At 44.1% G+C, this 22,891-nt stretch overlaps 1 protein-coding gene, 1 long non-coding RNA gene and 1 other non-coding gene across 9 annotated transcripts in view; 2 read left to right on the plus strand and 1 right to left on the minus strand.

Annotated features, from left to right (window-relative positions):
* Positions 1-3,519: 3,519 nt before the first annotated feature.
* On the minus strand, positions 3,520-8,625 carry LOC128315345 (uncharacterized). The gene is made up of 3 exons (XR_008298100.1): positions 8,479-8,625; positions 6,255-6,351; positions 3,520-5,659 (listed from the first exon to the last, which is right to left on the minus strand). It is a non-coding gene; the product is annotated as an uncharacterized LOC128315345 (long non-coding RNA).
* A 50-nt stretch (positions 8,626-8,675) lies between these two features.
* CNOT10 (CCR4-NOT transcription complex subunit 10) overlaps positions 8,676-22,891 on the plus strand; it is a 70,000-nt gene continuing 55,784 nt past the window's right edge. Inside the window, exon 1 of one of the 7 annotated variants that reach the window (XM_053221730.1) lies at positions 8,676-8,936. In XM_053221730.1, coding sequence (XP_053077705.1) covers positions 8,915-8,936 — 22 coding nt within the window. In that variant the 5' untranslated portion in view covers positions 8,676-8,914. Of the gene's footprint in view, positions 8,937-16,715; positions 17,556-22,891 lie in introns of those variants that run through there. The other 6 variants (XM_027040574.2, XM_027040573.2, XM_015086405.3 and 3 more) reach the window with 6 other exon arrangements.
* On the plus strand, positions 19,740-19,842 carry LOC113594179 (U6 spliceosomal RNA). Its single transcript, XR_003414508.1, has one exon. It is a non-coding gene; the product is annotated as a U6 spliceosomal RNA (small nuclear RNA).

Consider the following 22,891-nt stretch of genomic DNA (forward strand, 5'->3'; position numbering starts at 1 on the left):
GAATAATATCACATGTGCAATACTTATATAAAGTTAAATGACTAATTCAGTGTCGTGTATGTGTTTTAAACACGGACTAGAATACGTGGATACACGGACGAGAAGGACACATCTTCAGCGTAGTCGATACCAGTGGGAAGAGAGTAAGGGAAACGCAATCAGGACGGGAATATAAATGGGACTCATCTGCACCAATAATGATTTGCATATTTTTCAAAAAAATATCCAAAGCAAATGTGGCAAATATTAACTTTGTTAAATCCAACTGGTAAATAAACTTGTCATATTCTTCATTTGTGTGTGTGTTATGAAATACAATTATGATGGTGATGATAAAACTCTCATTACTCAATTTTCACATGTTTATAATTGAAATAATCTCAAATTCATATTGTAGAGCATAATAAAAATATGCTGAACATACATATATTTTTTCTTCACTTTTAAATTAGAAATGTTCACTGCAGATGGCGCCAGAGTCATGAAAAACACTAGGCTGTTGCTAGAATTAATTCTCTTCAAGAAAGGTACCAGATAGAATTGTGAAAATTCCATGTATGCTATTAAGACTTCTATCAGCAATAGCTGACATTTACATATCAGTGGCTTAGAATTCACGATAAAGATACAAATCTAAATGCCAACAAACTTTGTAGAACTCCTCCCAAAGGAGTAAAGGACCTCCTTCAGGAGGGCATGGGAGGAGAGGGGACGACTGACTTAATAGGATGTTTCCAAGTCTTTTGCCAAAGGATTTATACTGGCCAGGGTCTAAGCAGGAAAAGAGAAACCACTCTAAGCATTTAAAACAGGGGAGGAAACCCCAGAGGGAATCTAATACAAGGAATTGGATGGAGGAACTGAGAAACCTGGCAAGGGAGTGAGGCAACCCAGACCTTAGCAAGAGCAGGGCCCAGTACTGCCTCCTCCTGGAGCAAGCGGGGAAGGGTAAGGGGGGTGGGGGATGTTCATGGAGTCCAAGGGGTCACTGAGCAAAACCCCAAGCCCGTTTGGGGATGAAGCCTTTGCCAGAAAGACTACCTGATTGCCTTCTGATTCCCCAATGATGCCTCTCATTGGCTGGGCTTAGCCAGGAGTCAGCTCACCTGGGAGCCTGGGAAACAGCCTGTCGGAGCGAGCCCGTGATACAGAGCAGAGCAGAGCCAAGAGCAAAAATGAGATCTGAGGGAGAGAGGATCCGATCCACTGGTTGTAACCTTCATTAGTTACAGTTAAACTTTCTTGGGGCACCTGGGTGGCTCAGTGGCTTAAGCGTTGGACTTTGGCTCAGGTTGTGGTCTCGGGATTCCCGAGTTCCATCCCATGGGGCTCTGGGCGATCAGCACAGAGCCAGCTTCAGAAACTCTGTCCCTCTCTCCCTGCCCCTACCTCTCCCCCACCTCCACTTCTCCCCCCTCTTTCTCAAAAATAAACATTAAAAAAACAGATTCTCTCTCCCTCTGCCCCTTGTCCCTCTCTGCACCCACCCCCATGCGCATGTGAGTGCACAAGTGCGCACTCTCCAAAAAAAACCTTTCTTTGTTTCTCATTTTTTTCCTCATATTTATTTACGTTATTTTAGAGAGAGAAAGAGAGAGCATGTGTGAGTGGGAGAGAGGAGCAAAAGGGGAGAGAGAGAGAGAGAGAGAGAGGGAGAGAATCCTAAGCAGGGTTCCCACGAAGCCTGATGCCCACGGCCCCGAGATCATGACCTGAGCCAAAATCAGAAGCTGTATGCTCAAGCGACTGAGCCACCCAGGTGTCCTCCTCGTATTTATTTTTAAAATGCTTCTCAACTCCGGTATACCTAGAGTCGTCAGATCTGGGGGATGGGAGGGAGAGACCCTAGATGACAATTGAATCTGAATTTCAGATAAACAATGCAAAATTTGGAATACATATGACAAAAATTTTTAGTATTTATCTGAAATTCAAATTTAACTGGGCATCCTGTGTGGTACACACATTGTACACCATATACTAGGTATAACTCTAAATGAAATGCTTTAAAAATAAAACTAACTTGTACATCCAACTCTACAGAAAACAAAACGTATCCTAGCTTGCACGCGTGTAAGGGAGTAGGAAAGACTATTTCACAGAAGTGGATGATGCCACTCTGTTCCACTCTGGCGACATAGGCTTTGGATATGGGGCCAGACGGAGGCAGTGGACTTGGGTGCAAAATTTAATGGGGTACCAAAAAACTCAGTAAGTAATCAAGATAAATAATAGTTTAATACAATATTTTTAAATAAAAATGAATGCAAAAAATCCACAAGGAAGAAAATATCAAAAATTTTAGTATGACTGGATCAGTAACAACGCTGTGCTGAGACACATTGGAACCTGAGGCAAAAGGAAAAATGGGTAATACTGATCCCATCTTTACTTAAAATATTGACATATTATTCAACATGAATGTATTAATTCCTGGTTTTTAAAAATATTGCCTTCGGGGCTCCTGGGTGGCTCAGTTGTAAGTGTCGGACCCTTGATTTCACCTCAGGTCATGATCCCAGGGTTGTGGGATCAAGCCCTACATCAGGGTCCACGCTGGGCATGAAGCCTACTTGGGATTCTCTCTCTCTTTCTCCCTCTGTCCCTGCGTCTCCCCTGCCAGCCACTTGTGCACGCACACACGCACGCTCTCTCAAAATAAATCAATGTAGGGGCGCCTGGGTGGCTCAGTCAGTTGGGCGGCCGACTTCGGCTCAGGTCATGATCTCACGGTCCGTGAGTTCGAGCCCCACGTCGGGCTCTGTGCTGACCGCTCGGAGCCTGGAGCCTGTTTCCGATTCTGTGTCTCCCTCTCTCTCTGCCCCTCCCCCGTTCATACTCTGTCTCTCTCTGTCTCAAAAATAAATAAACGTTAAATAAATAAATAAATAATAAATAAATAAATCAATGTAAAAATATTGCCTTAAAACGTTATTTGTCTTGATTACTCAATTTCTTGGCACTTCGTTAAATTTTTGCACCTGAAGTGAGTGTTTAGCACTGTTTGGAACCATTTCAGGGTCACACAAAATTTACCAGATTTGGATCAAAGGTTAGTGGCACACTTTCAGTTAGCAAATAGTTTTCCCTTAGAAGCTTGATTTGAATATCCAGTGAATAAAAAGTGAAGCTGGGATTGGAGCTTGATGTCCATCCCTGTGGATGTCACTGCTTTGGTGCAAAACCAGCAGAAGTTTATGCTTTCACATCTCTGTAGTACTTCTTGGCAATTACGATTCACTGTGATGAGTCGGTTGCAAAATAATTTGTAGTTTCCATCAGGAGTTTGATTATGGGAATAACGACATTTAACTCTTTGCACCCTTAAAAAAAGCCAGATCAAGAGTCCAAGAACTCTTTTCAAGTGCCCGTTCTGACACTTACTAGCTGAGCAAGTTGGTTTACTTCTTGGAGCCTCAGTTTTCTCATCCAAAAAATAGGTTTGAGTATCCACATCCATATCACGAGGATGTTGAGGACAAAAAGGAACAATGCAAAACCTCTTTATGAAACTGTAAAAGACCATACAAAAGTGTCACTACCCCGAATACACTGAGGAATTCTCATTGTCTAAGTCATGCTGCATTCATGGATACTGGCATGTTTGCTAAGCAGAAGTACAATGATGATATTTAAAGACAGTGTTTGGAGATTACAGCTGAGGTGATGGAGAGGGGATTCATACAAGAGATTGTTTCCATAGTGGAATAGCAGACTTGAAAATTACTAGTACAGGGGTGCCTAGTGGCTCAGTTGGTTAAGCATTCGACTTTGCCTCAGGTCATGATCTCATAGTCTGTGAGTTAGAGCCCCGCATCTGGCTCTGTGCTGATAGCTCAATGGCTCAGAGCCTGGAACCTGCTTCGGATTCTGTGTCTCCCTCTCTCTGCCCCTCCCTCATTCATGCTGTCTCTCTCTGTCTCAAGAATAAACATTAAAAAAAAAAAAAGAAAATTACTAATACAGCCTTGGGTAGTCAGGAACGTCTTCTTGAGGAGAGATGATGCCCGTGTTTTCAGGGAAGGAAATGGGTACTGGCTGTAAGGGAGGGAGGGTGTGGATGGGGTGGAAGCTGAAAAGGGATTATAGGCAGGTCATGAAGGGTCTTAACCCATTTTCAGGAGTTTGGACTTGGTGCTAAGAGCAGTGAAGTGTTTTAAACGGAAGTGGACACAATCAGATTAGCATTAAAAACCTATCTCTGGCTAAATGAAGGCATTCTAGAAGTGGAGAGACTGGATGAGAAGGCTGCTGTGGCTCTTGTCTCAGTCAGAGGTGATAGTGACCTGGGAGAGTGGCAGTGAGAATGGAAGGATCCATGAAATGGAGGAGGTAAAATCCACGGACTCGGTTGGTTGGTTGGTTGGTTGGTTGGTTGAACGAGATGGGGGACGAAGAATCGGGAGATGGTTTGCAGTTATTTATTGCTATATGACAAGCACCCCAAATGTAGCAGTTTAAAAGTACAACTTGTATATCCACATGCAAAAGGATGAAGTTGGCCCCCTAGCTGGCATAATATATAAAAATTAATTCAAAATGCATCAAAGACCTAAATGTAAGAGCTAAAACGATTTTTTTTAAAAAAGAGCCAAGAGGAGCCCAGTGGCTCAGTCAGTTAAGCATCCGACTCTTGATTTGGGCTCAGGTCGTGATCTCGAAGATGTGGGATCAAGTCGTGCATTGGGCTCTGCACGGAGCATGGAGCCTGCTTGAGACTCTCTCTCTCCCTCTCTCTGCCCCTCTTCCAGTCTCAGTCTCTCCCCACCCCATAAACAAACAAACATTAAAAAAAAACACACATTTAGGGGCACCTGGGGGGCTCAGTCGGTTAAGCGTCCAACTTCAGCTCAGGTCATGATCTCACAGTTTATGGGTTTGAGCCCCACATTGGGCTCTGTGCCGACAGCTCAGAGCCTGGATCCTGCTTTGGATTCTGTGTCTCCCTCTCTTTCTGCCCCTCCCCTGCTTGCACTCTGTCTGTCTCTCTCTCTCAAAAATAAGTAAACATTAAAAAATATGTATTTTAAAAAAAGAGGGGCGCCTGGGTGGCTCATTTGGTTAAGTGACGTGTCTGACTTTCGCTCAGGTCATGATCTCACTGTTTAGGAGTTCAAGCCCAGCATTCGGCTCTCTGCTGTCAGTATGGAGCCTGCTTCGGATCCTCCATCCTTCCCCCACCCCGCCCCTCTGCTGCTCACTCTCTCTCTCTCAAAAATAAACATTAAAAATATAATAAAATTTAAAAAGAGTTAAAAAATTATAAAATTCTTAGGGAAAGCAAGAATAAATCTTCATGACCTGGTTAATTAGATATGATACAAAAAGCAGAGTTGACAAAAGAAAAAATAGATAAATTGGACTTCATCAAAGTTAAAAACTTTTCTGCTTCAAAGGACTCAATCAAGAAAAAGACAAGTCATAGATGGGAGAAGATACTTGCAAATTATATATATGATAAAATATGACTTTTATAATTAACAATATAAAGAAGGGCACCTGGCTGGCTGAGTTGGAAGAACATGCGACTTTTGATCTCGGTGTTGTGGGTTCGAGCCCCGTGTCGGGCTCTGTGCTGACTGCTCAGAGCCTGGAGCCTGCTTGGGATTCTGTGTCTTCCTCTCTCTCTGCCCCTCCCCTGCTCACACTCTGTCAATCTCTCAAAAAATAGACGTTAAAAAAAAATTTTTTTTAATAAGAAAGCTGAAACAATTTCAGCAACAAAATAGCATAATATTGAATCGTAAACACAATAGAAAATAAATATTCATGAGTCCATAATGATAAAGTTTATGACTGAATAAGTAACTGAATGCGGAGTAAGTAACTCCCCCACCGGAGTGTCGAACTGCACGTAATGACTCGCTTCCCAAGAGTAAAGTGTGGGGGTAACTTTACAGTGGAGAAGCCTGGCAGACACCCCGAGCCAAGTGATCAAGGTTAACATCATCATTTTGCTAGGATGCTCTCTCCATTTGACATGAGAACAGCACGTCACCTCTGTGGTTTTCCACCTAAAACCCCATAATTTTAGTCTAGCTGTAGCTGAACTCAAGGGGTGCCGCCCTTGGGGTGCATCAACTTGAATACCACCCAAAGAAGTGCTGAAGGCAAAGAACTTTTTATCACTTGTTACATGGAAGGAGACCGATAGTTCTCAAAGCACTGTCTTCCCGTGGGATTAGCACAGGATGTTTTTCTTCAGGCTTTCAGGGGGCAGGGCAGGGAGCTTGCATATACATTAAAGAACTTACACATATTCTCTCAGGCTCTTTGCCCCAACTGTGCATGCCTAACATGCTAACAGGCTAGTGCATATCGGGATGCTCAAAAAATGGCAGAAAACCCCACCTATAGGAGGAGATCTTAGTATTATAACGAGCTAAAAGTAACTTCAAAACAATTCAGGGGGACACAAATAATAATGAATAAAAAATGGGGTGCCTGGCCGGCTCAATCGGTAGAGCATGTGACTCTTGATCTGGGGGTTGTGAGCTCGAGCCCCATGTGGGATGTAGAAATTACTTCAAAATAAAATCCTAAAAAAAAAAAAAAAAGACAATGCAGGGGGGCTTCTGTGTAAGATCCTCAGCTCCAGTCCAGCTCAAACTGGCTCACCTAAGGGGCTATCAGGTGAAACACCTAGCTGGGCAGTCTCCTTGGCTGGAATTCCTGGTTCTGCAAGACGAAACACATTCCTTCCCTGTTTTTGTCCCTTCCCCTCCCTTCTGCTGAGAGCTTTGAACACTCTGATCTGAGTAACTCCTCTGCTGGGTCCTAGCTAACAGGGGCAGGGGGATCCTGAAATGGCAGACCCCATTGATCGGAGGCCCATGAAGTCATACTAGCAGGTGTCCTGGTGCCGCTTTATCTGGTCTCCTGGAGGTCTTTCCATGTCAAGAGACTTGGAATCTAAAAAACGCCTTGATTCTTCATGTTTAAGATTTCACTAGGTACATTTGGTAATTGTATCTATCTGTAGCATAGTGCGGATTAACTACTTGTCCCACAAATTGCTTTGAATGATAAAGCAGGCATTCATACCCCTGGAGCCGAAGCCTATGTGTTCCTTGGTTGGTCCGGCCGTGCCTGGGTACACATTGATGAGGGAGCGTAAGACAAACTGAGGGCAAAGTACAGGCTAACAGCACCCCCGGGCCCCCAGGTGGAATATGTGTGCTATTTCTTGGACACTCCAGGCTACCCAAGAACAAAGGAAAAGGGTTTAAGTGCTGGCCACGGTAATGTGGGAAACTAAGGCAAACGAAATTTTAAATTCCCTTACTGCCTACAGCCCATTGACAAGTGCTTGAAATAGGCAGAGTGGCCTCCCTCTAGGAGCTCAGCTGCCTCCGTGACAACACTTTGCTAGAGACAAAAGGGAATCTTGGCTTAGCATCATCCTGACCCCCAGGAACCTGTAAGTCCACTTTAACGTTACAAAAATTCCTTTGGAGACTTCCTTTATCTCAACACCCCCAAGATACAAGCTGGCAATCATATTCTAAGCTTATGGCCCCCTGATATACAGGTGTATATCTGGGTCTCATGACTGAGGTTTTACTAAACGGTAATAAATGGTGTTTTCCCAACAGCACCTAGCCTCTCAAGGTCCTAGAAACCTTGCTTCCGAAATTCCTTAGAGTCTTAACCTATCCCTAACCTCCTCCCTACCTGAGGATATATTATCAGTCACCCGTCACAACCCCAGGGCAGCTCTTTCTGCCCACGGGTCCTCTCCCCATGTTTTAATAAAATCACCTTTTTGCACCAAAGACGTCTTCAAGGACTTTCTTGGCCATCGGCTCCAGACCCCACCATCGCCCCAAAACTTCATCAATATGACCATTAACGTTTTGAATTGACAAGTTGGAGGTCTGGGTGCCAGCTTCATAACCATGAACAAAATATTGGGAAACCCAAATCAAAGAGCATTCTTCAACAATCCTGACCAGTACTCCTTAAAGCTGTCAAGATTGTCAAGAACAAGAAAAACCTGAGAAACTATCAGCCAAGCATAGCCTAAGAAGACATAATGAATATGTGTAATGTCGTGTCTTTTGACAGGATACTGGAACAGAAAAGAGACATCGGGGAAAACTGGTGAAATTCATATAGTAATGTACCAGTCAAGGTGGTTTCTTAGATGTGACAGACGTACCATGGTAACTTAGTCAAAATTTAAGAGGCTCACAACAGGGGACTCTAGGTCAGGAGTATGCAGGAACTCTATGCATCGCTGTTGCAATCTTCTGTAAAGCTAAAACTATTCTAAAATGTTTTCTTTTCAAACGGCAACTGCAACAGTGCCTTCTCACAGAATTGTGAGAAATCAGCGAGAGCTTACAGGCCAAGTGCAAGGGGCAATGCTTAGCGCACAGATGACAGGTGTTACTAGAGCTATTTTACGTAAACTGCGGGAGGGACGAGAGCCCCGACACCAAGGCAGTTTAATCACGATAAGCAAGAGGCACTCACCCCACGATCCCAACCGGCAAACCCGCCACGCACCCACAACTCCACGCGAGCGCACTTCCGGCCGGGCGCGCGCGCACGCACACGCACTGGCCGCCGAGGGCGGAGCGCGCAGGACGACGCCAGCGTGGGGCGGGGCTGGCCGCCGTTCCCACACGGGCGGCGGCCCCCGGAAGTGGCGTGTCTGGGGATGTCGCGGAGCGGAAGCCGAGTGTGGCGGGAGGCCGGCTGGAGACGCTGTCCCCTGTTGCTAGACGACGTGAACTAGCCTTCGTCACTTCCTCAGCCCGCCGTCTACCCACTCCCCAGGCCGGAACTCAGGGGCCCGGAGCCGCGGTGGGCACAGAGTCGTTCTCCGAGGCCCAGGACCGCGGCCCGCTCGGCAGCTGGAGTCGAGGCCACGCCATCCGCGGGGAAGAACCCAAGCTGGAGCGGGAAGATGGCTGCAGACAAGCCTGCAGGTGAGGCGCCCACGCCCGGGGCGGGCGGACCCTGGCGCTGAGTAGGTGGGGACTAGGGGGTGGGGACCCGAGGGTGACTTTAATTTGGGTGTGCGTTCCTCTCCCCCGTCCTCTCCCTCGGCCGCCCCTAACGTGAGTCTTTGGGCCCCATGGCCGGTAGTTTTTTTTTACGTAAGTGCAGTATGAAGCCGCCACCGACCGCCTTTGCCCCGCTCGCCGGAATATCGGACTTAGCATTTGTGTAGCCACTTCACGGGCTTTTCGGTTTTCCAGGGGGGAAGGCGGATCACCCCGCAGCACACGGGTGCCTTATGTCCCCTGGCTCAGGATAGGGCTCACCTGGGCTATTTCGCCCACGTGAGCCTGCCTCTGGTCAGCGATGTCCTATGAAGTTAGCTTTGTGAAAACTGTTTAAATAGTCCTAAAACTGAAGTGTCTCTCTTCGTTCTGTGCTAATACCTTGAGCTTAGGAACTATTTTCCCCTAGTTCCTCAAGGTTAGCTCATTTAATTTCGACTGATTTCTTTATGGATTAGTACCCCATTCCTAGAGTCTTCTCCGTTAAGGTGTATAAAATTCTTTCCTGCCTGCCTCTGGGAGGGTCTGCCGTATGTTTCCTGTAAGAAGTGAATATTCTCTGTGGCATCCAGTTCATTGGAAGAACTTCACTCGCAGGTCTTAGAAGTGGTCAACACTTTGTCTTTTCTAAAGATTTCACTGTAAAAAGCCCATCTCAATATTCTGAAGGTTTTGATCTCAATGACTGATGGTCGGACTAGATTTGAAACGAAAGTGAGCCAGTCCTGCTATCGGAAATTTGTTAAAACATCTCTGCAGCAGTCTGCTGAGAAGGAAAACCATAGAGAAAAAGTTTACAAATTGAGGATAATAGAGTGTGCTGTAGAATGTTAGGTAGGCTGGTCCCAGGAGGCTTCTGGTGGGGGTGGTAACTGAGCAGAAACTCCCATGAAATGACAGAGTGACCGTATGGAATGGGGCAGGCTGGATAGCGAGAATGTTCCAGGCGGGAAATCAGCGTGGCTTGTCCAGGGCCGGACCAAGCTGTCCGGCATCTTCCGTCCTTAACTGAAGGCAGCGTCTCTGCGTCCCGGGTTTACGGTTCCTACTTGGCCATATCCTTGCGCTTGCTTGGAATGAGCTTTCCAAAAAAGGCCTAAGGCCTGTCCGGTTTCCAAGTCCTGCGGTGAAGTATTCTCGTACCTTTCCCTTCATTCACTCAGAAGATTGGGCCCCAGGCACCGTGTTGGAGGTTGAAGAAACGGATATGACTCGCTCCGTGCCTCCGACGTGTCCTGTTTAGTCCGTAAGGACAGCGCCGCTGGGTAGCTCTCCCATCTGGTAACGTGTGCGACGCGTAACGTGGCGGCGTAACGCAGGTAGTGGAGGAACGAGGCCCACGGTGATTCGGGGCCGTGTCTTTGGTTGAAGCTTTGTAGCCACGTTGTAGGAAACGTCTCACCTAGATGACGTTACGTAGCCACGTGGTAGGAAACGTCTCACCTAGATGACGTTACGTTGGTATCCAGCCGAGTGTTCAGAGTGGTCTCCTTGAATCTGGCCTCCTCCTCTCCGTCCCCGCTTCACCTGCTGTGATTCTAGCCTTTATCTCCTAATGTCTCCCTCGCGCGAGGCCGCCTTCTGACTGCCGTCCCTGTCTCTTCGTGTCCGGTCTGTTCTTCTCACTGTTGTCTTTTGATGTCTGAGACGCTAATTGCAGCAAAGCATTCCGATGCCTGTACACCTTCTAAGCTTATGCCGTCTCGTGTGCATCACATCCTCTTTCCTACATGTCATTCGTGAAACTTCACCATGTGTTTCCAGCCGACGTTTCCGTATCCGCACACCTCGCTCTTCACCCCAGAAACGACTCTTGGACATACTGTTCTTCTGAGCTGCTGAGTGGTAGTGCCTTTGATTTTCTTTTCTCTTTGGTAAACACGCTCCTCATTCAAAGGCTTTTTTTTTTTTTAGTATTAGTAACGTTTTTTACAAGTTGATTTATTTTGAGAGAGAGAGAGAGGGCCGAGCAGGGGAAGGGTGGAGGGGGGCAGGGGGTGAGAGAATCCCAAGCAAGCTCCGCACTGTCAGCACAGAGCCTAATGAGATGTGGGGCTCAAAGTCACCAACCATGAGACCAGGACCTGAGCCAAGATCGAGAGTCAGACGCTTAACCGGCTGAACCACCCGGGTGCCCCTCATGGTCTAGCTTACATGCTGCTTCATCTCTGAGCTCCTGAGCTCAGGGCCCTTGTCACAGAGGGTAAGAAAAGAGACCCATGAAAGCATGTAAGAAAGTGACCTGATCACAGCGTGGGAAGGGGGAGGTTAAAGTGAAACGAGACCGGAAGCCCAAAGACTAGCTAAAAGCGGCTAGTGCTATAGTAATTTATTCAGTAAATATTTACCCATGGCCTGCCTTGCCAGGCACTGACATAATCTCTGTAATCATGGAGCTTATGGTATGAAAGACAAACATGTAAACTAAAAAAATACTTGTGAGTTTAAGTTGTGATGAATATTGTGAAGAAAAGGAGGTAAGAGGACCAAGGATAACTGAGAGCAAGGACCCTGTTTAGAATGGATTGGGTAGAAAAGGAATCACTCTCTTAGAGGTAACATTTTGTGACTGATTGGGTATAGTTGGTAAGCAGAAAGGCTTACTCTTTACGCAAGGTTCTTAGTTGAACCTCAGTTTCTCATTTGCAAAATGGGGGTCCTAATTACTCATGTATTTTTTTTAACATTTTATTAAAAAATTTTTTTTACGTTTGTTTATTTTTGAGAGATGAGATAGAAAACAAGTAGGGGAGGGGCAGAGAGAGAATCTGAATCAGGCTCCAGGCTCTGAGCTGTCAGCGCAAGAGCCCAACGCAGGTCTCGAAACCACGGGCCGCGAGATCCTGACCCGAGCCGAAGTCCGATGCTTAACTGACTGAGCCACCCAGGCGCCCGTGAGATTTCATTTCTAAGTACACTCTGCACCCAATGTGGGCCTCGAACTTACAACCCTGAGATCAGAGTCTCGTGTTCCACCGACTGTGCCAGCCAGGCGCCCTCTAACTTTTAACAGCGTTTTAGTTTATTTACTCACAGGGTTGTTGCTTGTGTGCTTCAGCTGAGGTCAGGTGTTTGTTTTAGCTCACATCTTTTGAGAAGCAGAACCCAATTCAAGTGCTCTCAATTTGGAAGGTGCAAACGCAGAGTGGAAGAGGTGAGAGAAAGAGCCAGGCCGAGGGAGGTGCAGTATGTTGCATACTTGGCTCTTGTTCCTCCCTGAGCTGAGAGAGAGCAGGCCGCTTGCATGTGGGGCTCTTCTGAAAGGGCTGCAGGGAGACACTGCACTTCAGGATAGTCCACATGAGGGAGAAAAAAGGGATAACTTAGCGGTGCAGCTTCCTCCTGTTTCCTGTTGCTAGTTGGCAAAGACTCATTCCACGGGAGACGCATGTGCTTCTGGGTTGAGTGGCTTCTCAGTGGCTGATCGGCCAGCAGTTCCCCCACCCTGACTTGTATGCGGCCAAATTGCAGAGGGAGGGCGGGTGGAGACCGACCAAGGACAGAGGCTCCAGGGGGCAGTGGGGGGCTCACGAGGTCCGTGTCCCTGCGTGACATACAGAAGTGGTGTGAAACTGGTTTGTTACTGAGGAAGTACCAACAGTGCTTTAGGGTGATTTATTCGACTTTGATTTTTATGGCCATCTGAGAGGAGAAAGTGGCTGGAACTAGGACACAAAATCCTAGATTTGAATGTATCTGGGAATTTGGACCGTGGGCATGACTGTAGTAGGCTTCGTAGAAAAAGGTGGATAATATGATGAATAAGGGAAAGATAGAGCCTGACCTGATGGGTCATACGAAATCAGCTTTCAAAGATAGCTTTAAAATTTTAAGCCAGGATGGCCATAAAAATGATAAGAAGAACAAACAAATGGGAAGATTTTAAGCCAAGGCTATTTTTATTTTATTAAAGACACCCCAAACTGATTATTATTAAATGTATAAGGTAAAAACCTATTGAGTCCTCTATTGCCCCTACCCAATTCCTGTCTCCAGGTAGCCGATACTGAGTTTGTGTGTTCTTCCAGACTTGTCTACACCTACCCAAGCTCACACTGACTTAAAAATATATATGGCTCAGTCATTTGAACATCCGACTCTCGATTTGGGCTCAGGTCATGATCCCAGGGTCATGGGTTAAGATTCTCTCTTTTCTCCCTCTGCTTCTCTACCCTGCTCCATGCTTTCTCTCTCTCTAAAATTAAAAAATAAAAATAAAATATATGTGCAGATGACGTGGTACTGTCCTGCCATTTGCTTTCTTCAGGGTTCAGTAGGGAATCTGCATATTTGGTATTTTTTCAGCTTCGTATTACAAGCGATTTCAAACATCCAAAAAAATTGAAAAAATGAGTATCCATATACCCACCACCTAGTTTAACAATTGTTACATTTTGCCGTAGTTGCTTCTTCTTTATCTAGCTAAAATTCTTAATGTTGAATATTTCTTTTGTTTTTAAGTTTATTTATGTTGAGAGAGAGCGTGAGTTGGGGGGAGGGGCAGAGAGGAGAGAGAGAATCTGAGCAGGCTCAGTGTTGAAAGCGAGAGCCGGATGCGGGGCTCCATCTCGTGACCTGAGCTGAAATCAAAAGTTGGACGCTCAACTACCTGGGCCACCCAGGTGCCCCAATGTTGAATAGTTACAGATACTTCATCTCTAAATATTAAACCATGCACTTTTTTTTAAATAAGGCCTTTCACCTATATAACTTTTGTCATACTTTACAAAATTACCATTTAAATATACTAAACTTCCCCAAAGTAAGCTGTACTTACCTGACAAAGTATCAGTTATAAGGTAATAATAAGTCAAAATGATGAAAAGTACAGCTCAGGGAAGAGAGTCAGCAATACAGTGACCACATGTATTGTGGTGAGTGCCAAGTAATATAGAGTTGAATCAACGTGTTGTACACCTGAAACTAATCAGTTAGAAAAACCAGCTGTGCTTTTCAAACTGAGATCCAGTCAAGATTCACAAATTATATTTTTTAGGTCTCTTCAGTGTCTTCATTCCCAGTAGCTCCCTTTTCGTTTTGTTTTGTTTTGTTTTGTTGCATGACAGTGATTTTTTGAAGAGACGAAGTCAGTTGTCTTGTATAATACCCCACATTCCAGATTTGTCTGATTGTTTCTTCCTGGTATCCTTGTCCTTGGTCCTTGTCTTCTGTATTTTCTGTGAACTGAAAGTTACTTCTCAGGCTTGGTTAGATTTAGACTTACCATATTTGTATATTTTTAGGTGATTTTGTATACTTTATATACACTACATGATGTCAGTTTCAATTTGTCCACCATTAGTGATGCCAAGTTTGGTCAATTTGGTAAGGTAGTGATAGGAACATCTTTTTCCAATTATAATTAGAAGTAATCTAATGGATAATAATTTAGAATAATATAAACATCCATCATTGGTGATCAGTTGTATCATGGGGGGGGGGGGCTGCAAGGTGGTACTTTTTCTAGTTCCATTACTGCTGACATTTATTTGCTGATATTCTGTAAAGAACAGCTCTCCTGTATTAATTAACTGGGGATGAACTATAATTCTTCCCAGAAAGGCATGTTAAATGTTAAAAACTTGAAAATTCATCCTTTGCATTTACTAGTTTTTAGGATAAGGAGTTGATGTAATAGTGACCTACATTTCATGCTTTTAAGTGTTGTTAATGTTTAGGAATTTAGAGTAATATATTGGTCTTAGGATTCCAATTTTTTTTTTAATTACTTTATTTTGAGAGAGAAAGAGTGCAAGCAGGGGAGGGGCAGAGAGAAACAGAATCCCAAGCAGACTCTGTGCTGTCAGCACAGAGCCCAATGTGGGGCTTGATCTCACAAACCGTGAGATCGTGACCTGAGCCAAAACCAAGAGTCGGATGCTTAACCAACTGAGCCAACCAGGTGCTTCTCCAATTTTAAATGTATAGTTGAGTGAATAGTTGATTTATACTTGTGAACTTTCATTTTAATTTTTACTATATTATTGCATGGACATTAAAGAATACCTCAGTCACTATTTTTATAAGTTTAATTTTCAGATTTAAGTTCTCAGAAAATTATCTTTTTAAGTCAACTGTACTTAAAATTGAATGTATGAAATATTTAAGGTAGTTAAAATTTTATGTCTGAAGAGTGTTTAACGTTGTAAAGGCGATCAAACATTCATCACATCCCTTTAAAATTAGAACTCCAAATAGAACGTCTAAGTTGAGGGACTCCTGGCTGGCTCACTCAGAGGAGCATGAGACTCTTGATCTCCGATTGTGACTTTGAGCCCCACGTTGGGTAAAGAGATGACTTAAAAATAAAATCTTTTTCTTCTTTAATTTTTAAAAAAATTTTGTTTTTACATTTATTCATTTTTGAGAGAGAGACAGAACACAAGCGGAGGAGGGGCAGAGAGAGAGGGAGACACAGAATCTGAAGCAGGCTCCAGGCTCTGAGCTATTCACACAGAGCTGGACGCGGGGCTTGAACCCACAAACCGCGAGATCATGACCTGAGCCGAAGTCGGACAGCTAAACTGACTGAGCCACCCAGGCGCCCCTAAAAATAAAATCTTAAGGGCACCTGGGTGGTTTAGTCAGTTAAACGTCCAAGTCTTGATTCCAGCTCAGGTCATGATCTCACAGTTTCATGAGTTTGAGCCCCATGTCAGGCTCTGTGCTGGCCCTGCAGAGTCAGCTTGGGATTCTCTCTGTGCCCCTCCCCTGCTCACGCACACACTTTCGCTCTCTTTCAAAATAAATAAACTTTAAAATATTATAAAAAATAAAATCTTAAAAAGAAAAGTCTAAGTTGAATATAAAAGTTTGAGGAAAATCTACACTTTCTGAATTTGTAACATTAATAAATCAAGTATTAATATTTAAAAAGCGGTGTCTTTTCTGTATATAAAAACTACTCTCAAAAACAAGCAAATAAAGGGGTACCTGGGTGGCTCAGTGGTTGAGCGTCTGACTTCGGCTCAGGTCAGGATCTCTGGTTTGTGAGTTCAATCCCCACATCAGGCTCTGTGCTGACAGCTCAGAACCTGGAGCCTGTTTCCGAGTCTGTGTCTCCCTCTTTCTCTCTGCCCCTCCCCTACTCGTACTCTGTCTCTCTCTCAAAAATAAATGAAGATTTAAAAAAAAAAGCAAATAAATACTAGTCTCAGATACGAAAATAAAAACATACTCCTCAGCAGGGGCATCTGGCTGGCTCATTCAGTGGAGCATGCAGCTCTTGATCTTGGGCTTGTGAGTTTGAGCCCCAGGTTGGGTGCAGAGATTACTTAAAAAATAAATCTTGGGGCGCCTGGGTGGCTCAGTTGGTTTAGCGTCGGACTTCGGCTCAGGTCATGATCTTACAGTTTGTGAGTTTGAGCCCTGCTTCGGGCTCTGTGCCGACAGCTGAGAGCCTGGAGTCTGCTTGGATTCTGTGTCTCCCTCTCCCTCTCTGCCCCTCCCCCCATTCACGATCTGTCTCTCTCTCTCTCTCTCTCTCTCAAAAATAATAAACATTAGGGGCGCCTGGGTGGCTCAGTTGGTTGAGCGTCCGACTTCGGCTCAGGTCATGATCTCATGGTCCGTGAGTTCAAGCCCTGCATCGGGCTCTGTGCTGACAGCTCAGAGCCTGGAGCCTGTTTCGGATCCTGTGTCTCCCTCTCTCTCTGACCCTCCCCTGTTCATGCTCTGTCTCTGTCTGTCTCAAAAATAAGTAAATGTTAAAAAAATAAATAATAAACATTAAAAAACATTAAAAATAAAAACCAAGATACTCAGCAGTGGTAGAGATCTGCTTTGTCTGTCTTCCCCAAATCATGTTGTTACTGATCGTTGATACTCTCTTCCTTTATTTCTGTAGTGCTGGACAGAGTGCTCAAGTCTGAGGCAGTGCTGGTCATATAGTGTTTCTCTGAGCTGTATACTAATCAGCTGTTATATATAGGGTTTTGATAAATCAGAGACGCTTGTCCAAGTGATAGGAAACCACATAGGGTGTGTGAACTTTATGGTGACCTTGGCAGACGTGAATTATTTTTCTTTCGGATGGCATCCTTCTTTTTTAAAACTTGCCTTCACAAAGGAATCAGCACTATTTTGTGAGTGTACCAGTGGGTTTCCTTAGGCCTTAACATTATTTTTTCCTTAGGAAAAAATGTCCTTTCTTGAAAATCATTGAGCTATATTTTGAAAAGGTAGCTTGTGTGGAAGAACCTCCTGCAGTCAGATTTGAATTGTTAACATTCTGTATTGGAATGTATCTGTGCGTTCAGTTAACTGACTTTTCAGTTTTGAAAAAGCAGTGTGTTTCTTTTCGACTTAGTTCAGACCTAAAGGCAATTGTTTGGTTCAAAATGAAGCCTGTTGGCTTAAAGGGCGTCCGGGTTTGTGTGCCTAAGAGCCCTGTACGCCTAGAAGCTCAGCCATGTTCGTTAGGCCAGAGTAGAAGGAAAGTCAGGTTTAAGGATGAAGGGCCATTTTCTCTTACAATCGGCAACGGAGACTACTTTTGGACAAATAAAGACATATTGTGGAATTATGTGCAGACTCTTTCTGGTAAGAACTCCGCAGTCACAAATAATCTAGGTTTTAAAAATCCTGACTACAAAAATAACACCCATGCCTTATAGGAAACTTGAAAAGTAGAGAAAGATAACAAGGAAAACAAAAATAGTGATCCCATTGGAGTGTTTTTGTTTCAAAGTTTTATCTTGAAGTTAAAATGCAGATAAAATAATGGTTAACTGGTAAAAGGCTGTTTCTTGAGCTCTGTTCTCCAAAACGTCTGTAGAAATGGGAATTTCAGACTCTCTTGTAAGCCTTAGAGTCTAGTTTATTTATCTTAAAGCTGGCTTCTCTTTCTCAGGAAGATTATAGGAGACTTTTATAGTTCCTAGAGGGTAATGATGCAGAGTAGAAGCCTAAACTCTTCAGTGCGTTGGTGACTTGTTGGGTTTTTCCCCTTGCTTTACAGTATTTATAAATCACTTTTTGGCAGTTGGGCCTGTCAAAGAATGTAACCTAGAGGGATGCCTGGGTGGCTCAGTCGGTTAAGCATCCGACTCTTGATTTTGGCTCAGTTCGTGATCTCAGGGTTCGTGGGATCGAGCCCCTCAACCGGCTCAGTGTGGAGGACCAAGCCTGCTTGGGATTCTCTCCCTCCACCCTTCTCCAGCTTGTGTGCTCTCTCAGTCTCTCTCAGAATGAATGAATAAACTTTAAAAAAAACTTAAAAAGTAACCTAGAGACGGTGTATCTTATTTTTTATGATTTTTTTATTTCTTAAAGTTCATTTATTTATTTTGAGAGAGAAGACGTGCATGTGTGAGCGGCGGAGGGGCAGAGAGAGCGGGAGAGAGAGAATCCCAAGCAGGCTTAGCGCTGCCAGCATAGAGCCCGGCGCGGGGCTCCGTCTCAGCTGTCCCCTGAGCTCAGTGTCAGACGCTTAGCTGACTGAGTCTCCCAGGTGCCCCAAGAGCATACATTTTAGAAGAAGCTGCGGGAGAACTCAGTGGCAAACTAAGAAATTTTGACATTTGGTCTAAATTTAATGCACTTCCTTGGGAGGGAAGATAAATGTTTTAAACACTCTGGTTTTCCTAAACGTTTTTAAAGTTTTGTATTCATTGTTAAAATTTTATGACAGATACATATGCGGTATAGTGTTCTGCTTTAATCTAAACTCATTCTTTCTGGAGCTTTGAAATCCTGGGTCCCATTTTTACACATTTAAAAGTAATGGCTCCTTACTGTTCTTGTGCCCCTGAAAATTTTGCAGAACAGATGTATTGTGTAAACAGTTGGGTTAACAATAACTCATTATTTGTCTTTCTAAAGAAAAAACTGTTTAACGATGTCCTTTTAAACTTTTCTCCAATAAACTGTTAGCTTTCCTCCCCCCTATAAGGACTCAATTCTTATTTATCTGTATGCTGAAGTAGAAGTGAAATGTTAATTTATCTGCTAACTTTTTTTCCTGTTTCATTTTATATAATTTTTTAAGTTTTATGTAAGTAGTCTCTACACCATTGTCGGGCCCAGACTCACGGCGCTGAGATCCAGAGCTGCGTGCTGTTCCTACTGAGCAAGCCAGGCGCCCTTTGTCTGCTAACTGTATCAGAAGTAACACTTCTGAAAGACCCAGATACCAGAATACTTTTTTTTTTTTTTTTTGTAGGGCAGATCTAAGTCTTAGATAAGTTCACTTAGCACAGGTTATGTTTTGTTCTTGATGTTAAGTGGCGATTCTCAAGAGTGTGCCGTCTACCGGGGATTTGACGGTGATCTAAGGGCCGTTCCATGATCAAGTCATGCTAAAGCTGTTTTCACTGTTAATTGTATGTTTAGAGCGCAGAATTGTGTGTGTGTGTGTGTGTGTGTGTGTGTGTATGTATATATGTATATACATACATATATATATGTTTTTGAAACTGCCAGAATTGTTGGTTGTTTTGCCAGAAGGAAGGGGAGAGAGCCAGTACTTACTTAGCATCTGTAAGCAGAGAGTTAGGTGGCCAAGGGGAGGCCGACTGAAGATGTGACTGATTCCAAGGTTTGTACAGTTTTCGTTGCACCGTGTTGCCCTCTTGAGAGAGGGCAGTTGGGAATCTTTACTGACGGCCAGGATGTACCAGGCCAGGGCTCCCAGAGTCAGCTCTGTGCAGGACTGGTTCTTTGGAACGCTCCTGGAATATAGGTTTCTAGATAGGTTTCTATATAGGTTTCAAAAATGCCCACATTGTGTTTGCTTCGGCAGCACATATACTAAAATAGGAACAGTGCAGAGATTAGCACCACCCCCGTGCAGGAGGACACGCAAATTCACGAAGCATTTTGTATTTCTGTACTGGGTTTGGAATGTTAAAAAAAAAAAAATGCCCACATCATGAATGTACATAGTTTAATGACTCCTTACACACCCAGAAAGAAGCCCCTCCTAAGAGCTTGCTTTGAAGATTAAATGAGTTACCCTATTTGAGGTGCTTACATGCCTAACACCTTGTGAGCCCTCAAAGCATGTTAGCTTTATTGTTACAATTGCGGAGAAGTCGCAGGTGGTGTAGAATGGAGGCGCAGATAGTATCTCAAGCTAGAACTTGGTTTGGCAGGGGCCGGAAGGAGTGGTGGTTGTTTCAAAGCTGCAAGCAGTTTACATTTGGAGCCCTGCTTCCTCAGGACTCCCCATACCTGACTTCTGAGTTAGGTCCGACCTCACTTGTCATCTCTGTGCCCTCTCACAGCCCTTGTTATTGCCATGGCATTAGTCACACCCGGAATCACGGATTTGCATCTTATCTCCGCAAGGAACCTCTGAGTTTCACAAGTGCGGGAGCCCTGTCTGTGTGGTTCGCGTGTCGATCCCTTGCACTTAGAATGATGCTTGACCCTTATGGTCTCTCAGCTATTTATTAATTGGATGTATGGCCTGAATTTATTATATGCAAGCCATACTGTCACAGTTGAAAAAAAAAAAAAAGACTCAGGCGAGTGTTGTGCGTTTCTTCACGGTCAAGGTTAAGGAATGAACAATGTCTGCTGGGAAGCTTGCGGTGATGGCGAGGGTAGTGTTTGTAGGAATTATTGAGTAGTAAATCTGGGGGACAAGATGATCTGCCCTACCTCCCCACTTGGAGATTTGTCTTCCATTGCTACTTGAGTTGGATTGTGTTGCTTTGTGAACAAACGTATCCACTGCTTTATAGAAGCTTGTTTGGGGTTACTGAATTTCTGACTTGGAGGGCACCCTAAAAGCCATCTAATACAGATGCTCTTTAGTAACTAGGAAAACTGATATTTGCCCCAGTTCCACTTGTGTATCAACTGTGTAATTTCAGAAGTGGCACGAGAGTTTTGGTCTTCTTACTTCAGTTCCAGGTCTTGGCTCTACCTCCCCGTGCTCCCGGGTCCCATCTGTGTGTTGGAACAATAAAGTCTGCACCACCATGCCACATAGGGGGACCTACTCTGCCGGATACATTCTCATCACTTCACGTATATTCTCGGTGAAGCCTCCCAATCACTCCAAAAAGGGCTTTCTTATCTCCGTTTTTTACCTCGGTTCAAGCTTTGGAGGTCTTTAGATTCCAGGCTGGAGCAACAATTCTATCTGAAAAAAACTCTTGTGTAAATAAATTCAAATATTGTGAGACTTTGATAGTCTAATGAATTTTTTATTCTGAGTCATCAACAATGGCATCACCCTCACGTACCTGTGTTTGCAGCCCATGCATCCTATTTATGCAGTGGTCCTATTACTTTCCGTTGGTATTCCGTTAATGGTGCGTGGGGCTTTTGTTGGTGACTAAAACTAAAAAAGCCAGAATATTCTTTGGGAGATGATTGAAACATAAAAGTCACCTTTTTAAAACAAAACGCAGATTTTTTAAACAAAATTAAAATGTTGGGGCACGTGGGTGGCTCAGTTGGTTAAGTGTCCGACTCTTGACTTCCGCTCAGGTTGTGATCTCATGGTTGTGAGATGGAGCCCTCGTCAGGCTCTGCTCTGGGGTGTGGGCCCTGCTTAAGATTTTCCCTCCCTCCCTCTGCCCACCCCCCACCCCATTCTCTCAGGCTCTGCTCTGGGGTGTGGGCCCTGCTTAAGATTCTCCCTACCTACCTCCCTTTGCCCCCCGCCATTCTCTGTCTCTCAAAAAAATTAATGTTAAAAATTACTGATATTTATTATCCCATATATAATATTCTTGCCATAAATGTTAGACTAAATGCATGAGGAAACAATCAGATAAACCCAGAATATGGAACATTCTACAAGGTAACTATCTTAGGCTCTTTATTTTTTTTTTTTAAGTTTCTTTCTTTCTTTCTCTATTTTGAGACAGCACATGAGCAGGGGGAGGGGCAGAGAGAGAAGGAGAGAGAGAATCCCACGCAGGCTCCGTGCTGTCAGCTTGGCTTCATCTTACTAACCATGAGATCATGCCTGAGCCAAAACCAAGAGCTGGAGGCTTAAGCGGCTGAGCCACGCAGGTGCCCCAGCTTAGACTTTAAAACAAGTGGTGACTTGAGGAGCAGCAGAAGGTGAGGAAGTGCTCTGGAGTAAGAGAAACAAAAGCTATTTAAGGGAAATATGTGAGCCCTGATTGATACCCGGATGGGGAGGGAAAAATACAGTGATAAGATATTTCTTAGAACAATCAGGGAAATTGTTTGTTAGATGATATTATTGATTTATTGTTACTTTTCTTAGTGTGACCATTTTAGTTGGTTATGTAGGAGAATGTCCTTTTTTAAAAAAATTTTTTTAATGTTATTTTGAGAGAGAGAGTGTGTGTGAGTGGGGAAGGGGCAGAGAGAGAGGGAGACAGAACTGAAGGAGGCTCCAGACTCTGAGCACAGAGCCCAAGGCGGTGGTCTAACCCAGGAACTGTGAGGTCATGACCTGAGCCAAAGTCAGACACTTACCCGATTGAGGCACCCAGGTACCCTGGTGTTTTTTCTTTGTTTGTTTGTTAGTTTTTTAAATCAAAAGAAAGTTTTCTAAGTGGGAAAATTTTCAAATAGTAAAAGACCGTTTCTAAAGACTGATGTTTATCTTTTTTTTTTTTTTTTTAGTGTTTGTTTATTTTTGAGACAGAGAGAGCACAAGCAGGGAAGGGGCAGACAGAGAGGGAGACACAGAATCTGAAGCAGGCTCCAGGCTCTGAGCTGTCACCACAGAGCCCGATACAGGGCTCGAACCCATGGACCGTGAGATCGTGACAGCCGAAGTCGGATGCTTAACCGACTGAGCCACCCAGGCACCCCTAAAGACTGATCTTTATTAAGTACAAGTTGTATTTTGAGTTCAGTACCTCAGGGCAAAGCAAGAAATGCTGTGATTGATTTGAGATTAAATGAAGTTAAAATAATCAGCATTACAGTTTGCTGTAGCT

Source organism: Acinonyx jubatus, chromosome C2 (assembly GCF_027475565.1).
Source record: "Acinonyx jubatus isolate Ajub_Pintada_27869175 chromosome C2, VMU_Ajub_asm_v1.0, whole genome shotgun sequence".
NCBI lineage: Eukaryota > Metazoa > Chordata > Mammalia > Carnivora > Felidae > Acinonyx > Acinonyx jubatus.